Source organism: Rattus rattus, chromosome X (genome assembly GCF_011064425.1).
Source record: "Rattus rattus isolate New Zealand chromosome X, Rrattus_CSIRO_v1, whole genome shotgun sequence".
NCBI lineage: Eukaryota > Metazoa > Chordata > Mammalia > Rodentia > Muridae > Rattus > Rattus rattus.
Window position 1 is genome coordinate 51,844,517 of NC_046172.1, and position 6,000 is coordinate 51,850,516.

General features: G+C 36.1%; 1 protein-coding gene and 1 non-coding gene across 2 annotated transcripts in view; both read left to right on the forward strand.

Annotated features, from left to right (window-relative positions):
- The window catches only part of LOC116887897 (DNA polymerase alpha catalytic subunit), a 65,916-nt gene that overhangs the window by 46,341 nt on the left and 13,575 nt on the right, over nt 1–6,000 (forward strand). Inside the window, exons 20-23 of the mRNA XM_032889375.1 lie at nt 65–240; nt 2,643–2,772; nt 3,235–3,354; nt 4,963–5,062. Coding sequence (XP_032745266.1) covers nt 65–240; nt 2,643–2,772; nt 3,235–3,354; nt 4,963–5,062 — 526 coding nt within the window. The remainder of the gene's footprint in view (nt 1–64; nt 241–2,642; nt 2,773–3,234; nt 3,355–4,962; nt 5,063–6,000) is intronic.
- On the forward strand, nt 5,228–5,350 carry LOC116889483. The gene has a single exon (XR_004386434.1).

Below are 6,000 nucleotides of genomic sequence, written 5' to 3' on the forward strand. Positions count from 1 at the left end.
TTAGAGCAGATTGTTCTCAGTACTTGTTCCTTTATAGGATTTCGTTTTTGTTCTTGCCTTGTAGAGCCGGAGTGGATTTGGTGAAAGAAATGCTACCTGTGGTCGAATGATATGTGATGTGGAAATTTCAGCAAAAGAATTGATTCATTGTAAAAGTTACCATTTGTCTGAACTTGTTCAGCAGATTCTGAAAACTGAGAGGATTGTAATTCCAACAGAAAATATACGAAACATGTATAGGTATGATACTGGATTCTTCAGAATTCATCTTTCTTGAAGTGAGCAATAGAAGGGTGCCACTGTCACTACTGTCCTTAGGCTAGAGGTACAATGGTCAGCCAATTACTGGTGTCATGGAGCAGACAGTTAGACTCTTTATACCAATTACAGCATATCCATTACTTTCATACTTTAATTGTGTGCTTCGTTTGGTTTCTGGAGACAAAATTCCATTCTATAATTCAGATTGGCCTTGAACTTGAATCCTGAGTGATTAGAAGTACCAAGTCCATGATTTTTCTTCAAATTTGAGACATGGTCTTATTGTGTAACTCTGGCTGTCCTAAAACTTTTTATGTCAATCTTGAACTCTCAGAGATCTGCCTGCTTCTGCTTCTCAAGCTTTGAGTAAAGCTGTTGTCACTATATCCAGCTATGATGACTTTTTTAAAAATTTTATTTATGTACACTGGCGTTTTGACTGCATATACATATGTCTGAGGGTGCTCGATCCCCTGGAACAGGAGTTACAGATAGTTGTGAGCTGCCATGTAGGTGTTAGAATTGAACCTGGGTCCTCTGGAAGAACAGCCAGTGCTTCTAACCACTGAGTCATCTCTCCAGCACTGATTGCTTATTTTTAAAACAGGTTTCTGTTTCCTGTTGAGTCCCTTTTTAAACCTGTTTCTCCCAAGTCCTTCAGCTACTTCTCTTTTAATTATATTTCCTCTCTAGGTTATCTGATTTGTCCTGTAAGTTCCATATTGGGGCTGATGCCACCTTCCTGTGCATCTTTGCTTTAAACTTTGGGTCAAATTTTCGATTTACCTACCTGATATTTAATATGAATCTCCAGATTGTTTAAAAACTCAATTGTTTTTTCTCCTAGTTTTTCTGTAGACTTTCATAGTTATATCAATGACAGTTATGGATGTTGAGTAATATGGGAAGCTTTCAAAGTCAGCCTCTACCCCATGCCTCTTAGACATCCTTGATTTTTCTGTCTGATACTCCATAGTAGATCCATCAAGAGACCTTTTTATCTCTGTCTTTTTAACAAAGCTCCAGCACTTCTTTAACCTTCACAGAACATACCCTAGTTCAAGCTACCATACTCTTTCCTGATGTGCCTTAGTCCATTTTCTGGTGGCAGCATGGCGGCAGCACAATGCCACATATTGGATAAGGTAAAAAGGAAAGAGGTTTGTTTTGCTATATGCTTTTGGAGGTCCAAGAGTGATGGATCTCCTCTGACGAGTCATATTGTTGTACCTCTGTCATTAAGTCTGATAAGTACATGTATGTCTATATCTACTAACTCTTACAAAGACACCAATTTTCAGCCATGGAGACTCAAAGACTTCATCTTTAAATACCTTTGTATTTTTGTTTTTAGCCTTTTAGTATTTCATAGGTAGCTGATGGTGCTAATAACTCCAAGCAGGGTCTGAGGTTCTATCCCCATATGCCCCATAGTATTTTATAGTGGGGATTAACTTTCCTCCTCAGTTTCAGGAGAGACAAACTGTATCAAGCCATAGCAGTGGTTTTATGTGCTAATTTTGTTGCCTTCTATAGGCATCTTCATAATTTAGGACCAGGGTACTCCTGCTAAAATTAAGTCTCATCAAAATTTCTCAATAGTGGTAGAGACAGTGTTTTATTCAGGGTAAAGTCCATATATTAGCTTACTAGGTTGTATACAGTGTGCCTTTGTGGTATTGATTTTCTGCTATTCTACTGCTGTCTCCATTATTCTGTGATCTAGCCATATCAACTTCCATTGTGTTTCTGCAACTACTAGATTGGTACCTCACTCAGAGTCTTTGTGCTTTTATTTGTAATGCTCTTCCCTAAAATACCTATCTATAAGGCTTGCTCTGTCACTACTTGGTCTTTATTTTCAATGACATTTCCCTTGTTCTCCAAGTGAAAATGCAATTTCTCCTCCTGATAGTTTATATTTCTTTGTTTCCTGCCCTTTTGTTGGTACTTAAATCTTAGCATTGTATAAATATTACCTATTTATTTTTCTTCTTTATACTCTGTCCTCCCACAAGGACTGAATTTATGTCTTTGGTTACAGCTAGTGAGTACCTCAGATATAAGTAGGCATGTAATATATAATTACTTGATTGAATGAATAAAATGATTTAGATAGTTTTAGGTTACAATTAACACTAGATAAATTTTTGGCTATAGTTAACACATAATTTCATGGTATTGACTTTTTTTTTGTACTAGAACTGGTGGTATCAATGCATTTCTAATTATATAGTGACCTTATTTTAAATAGTTTCAAAAGCCAAGCTTCCATTGCTCTGAAGGTACACCAGAAATTCCTTGTAATATTTAAAGTTCTGATTATAGTCATTGTTTCTTTTAATTACTTGATTCTGTTTCATTCTTCCTTTTCTGTACAGTGAACCTTCTCATCTGTTGTACCTGTTGGAACACATCTGGAAAGATGCCAGATTCATTTTGCAGATCATGTGTGAGCTAAATGTTCTTCCATTAGCATTGCAGATCACTAACATCGCTGGGAACATTATGGTAAATTTAACTTAGAAATGGGGAAAAAGCATTTCCTGTTGGATTCAGTGTTTGCTTGGGGTAGTTGTTATATGATAATGAGTCTAAATGCATGCTTATAAAATGAGAAACTGGGATTCTGAAAGCCGGGCTTCTTTTGTAAAAGGAGAACTGGTTGGGAGAAAGGGAGGAATGCCAGGTGCAGTATGTGGAGATTTGGGTGAACAGAAGGATTTTATCTCTAACATCTGGATGTTTCTGGTGGAATGATATATTTTGGACTAAGGAAATAGCCACACTGTCAGTATTTGAAGCTCTCTTTATCCCCTAAATGCTTAAAGAGAAAGTTAGACATAATTTAGTAAAAGCAACCTTCGTTACTGTGAGTAGTTGAAGGAGGTGCCATGGTTAAATTAACCGACTCAAAGCTGTTTTTGTTTGTGGTGATTTTGAGTTCAAAGTTTTAAAAGTTCTGTTTAATAGTCTAGGACACTGATGGGTGGACGATCTGAGCGAAACGAGTTTTTGTTGCTTCACGCATTTTATGAAAACAACTATATTGTGCCTGACAAGCAGATTTTCAGAAAACCTCAGCAAAAACTGGTGGGTCCATAGTTGTATAGTACCTTGCCCTTTCTTATCCTTCTGCTTTATTACCTAGATAGCCTTTAAAAATACTGCTTTAACATCTGCTTCTAAAATAACTCATCCCCTCTAAACTATGATTACTCTCTAGGTGGCTGCACTGTGTCTGCATGGTTGTTTTCTATTTTCTCTATAATGTCAATATTAGTCGTGAAATGTATTTGAGGATTTCAATAGACTTCTTTGATGAATTACAATATATGGAAAGTATTTGCGCTCACACAGATTTACCAAAAGCTAAATGTCAGTTAGACCTTTTGTTGCTTTAACCTTGGAGCTTTTAGGTTTGTTTTGTGTTATATGTATATATGTATGTATGTATGTATATGTATATATGTATATGCATATGTATGAATGTTGAATATCCCTAATATAAAATGTTTGGAATTGGAAGTGTTTCAGATTTATTTATTTAATTTTGAAACATTTGCATATATGTAATGGGAAATCTTAGGGTGAGGATGTGTGTCTAAACACTAAATTCATTTATGTTTCACATATGTGTGTAATGTATGTATATATGTGTGTATTACCTGAAGGTATTCTTATACTATTTTAACTACCTGTCACTTGTGGTCACGTGCTAAATTTTGCTTGTAGACTGATGTTGACACTTGAAAAGTTTCAGATTTTGGACTTCATGTTGGGGGCATACAACCTGTTACTAATATGGTTATGACCACATCAGGTTTCTGAAGTAGCTTCTGTGACTTTCTATTTTCCATTTTATCAGCATTGACAGTAATTAATGATTTGGGTTGAATGTTAAAATGTGACTTGGTTTCTTGTAGTTTGTTTTATACACATTATAGAATGTGGTACAGCAAGTTTTAATTTAGATCTGTTGAACTACTACAGATGTATTGAATGTTGGCTGTTAGTAAATTACTTGGAAATGTATTTTTCATTTTGTGGGCTTACTTATTTTAAGGAATCAATACTCATAATGACAATGAACCATGCCTGACGATACTTACTGGAGTCCTAACTACTTGGAGGTTGAGACAAGGATTGCTTTTATATCATGAATATTAGAGTAGTGAATTTAATAAAGTTCCTTTATAAGCTCAATTTTTATAGAATGGGAAAAATTTTAATATCTATTGATTTCAAAATGAAATTCCCACCCCCCCCCTTTTTGTAAAGACATGGTCTAATATAGCTCAGGCTGTCCTCTAACTTATGAACTCTTGAACTTACGATTACGATCCTCCTGGCGCTCCATTCCAAATCCTGGGATTATAGATATGTGTTATCACAGCTAGTTTTATGTGGTACTGGTAATAATAGAAACCAGGGTTAGTTTTGTAAGCACTAGGTTAACCTATACCCAAATGAAATTTCTAAGATTTCAGAGACATTAAATACAGACATCAGAAAACTGGTTATTTACTTAAGAAACTACCATCCTTGGTATTCATTTGGATCCATGAGCACATTATGATAATAATAATAATAGTCTTTCCATGTAGGTAGGATTGCTAAAGTAAAAGTAAACATGTAATCCAGTATTGTAATTCATTAACTAGTTGCTAGCTGGTGATGCTCTCTTCCCATTTGAAATAGGGAGATGAAGATGAAGAAATTGATGGGGATACCAATAAATATAAGAAAGGACGCAAGAAAGCAGCGTATGCTGGAGGCTTGGTTTTGGACCCCAAAGTTGGTAAGACTTTGTAGCAGATTGGTTTGCAACTGGTATTGACAGTTGTTTTCTATGAAAAGGACATGAAAGTTTCTGCACAGAGGGGCAGAAGGAATAAGTTGGATTGTATGGTATAGAGATCAGGGGTAAGCTACCTGTGCACGTTTCCAGTTAGTACTGTTTCAGTGGACATTTATATTGTCAAATTCTTCAGTAAGTGAAGATAATGTCTTTTTATGAATGTCCTGTAGTAGCTTTCTGTTCATCCTTTTCGAGAAGAGAGGGTGGATCGTACCTCTACTGACATTCACATATCTTTTTCTTGTCTGAACTTAAGCAGTTTTTGTATAGGTAAATGGATTGTTTTATTCCTTGAATGTGAGAAAACACACAGACACACACACACACACACACACACACACACACACACAAACACACGCACATATGCAATGACTCACTGAGTTTTTATTTGTGTTGAGGTGAGAGAGTAGTGGGAAAGAATGCTTCACTGTAGTTTAGGAATGAACATGATAGATTTTTGTAACAGTTGACAAGGGGCTGTGCTTGCACAGAATAGTGGCTTTGTAATTGCTGGGGAGCAGGCTGGTTGTCACTAGTTCCCAAGAAAGTATTTTCACCCTTTGTTTTTGATCTTAGTTTTTAGTGTAATCTAAGTCATTTCATGATTTATAGTTGACTTCTCATTTTACCTGCTTTACAGCATGGGATAGTATAAATTTTTTTTTCTTTTAATTTTATTTTTTTTTTATTTACTTGAGTATTTTTATTTACATTTCAATGCTATTCCCTTTCCCGGTTTCCAGGCAAACATCCCCTAATCCCTCCCCCCCCTTCTTTATGGGTGTTCCCTCCCCACCTCCCCCATTGCCGCCTCCCCCAACAATGCGTTCACTGGGGGTTCAGTCTAGCAGGACCAAGGGCTTTCACTTACACTGGTG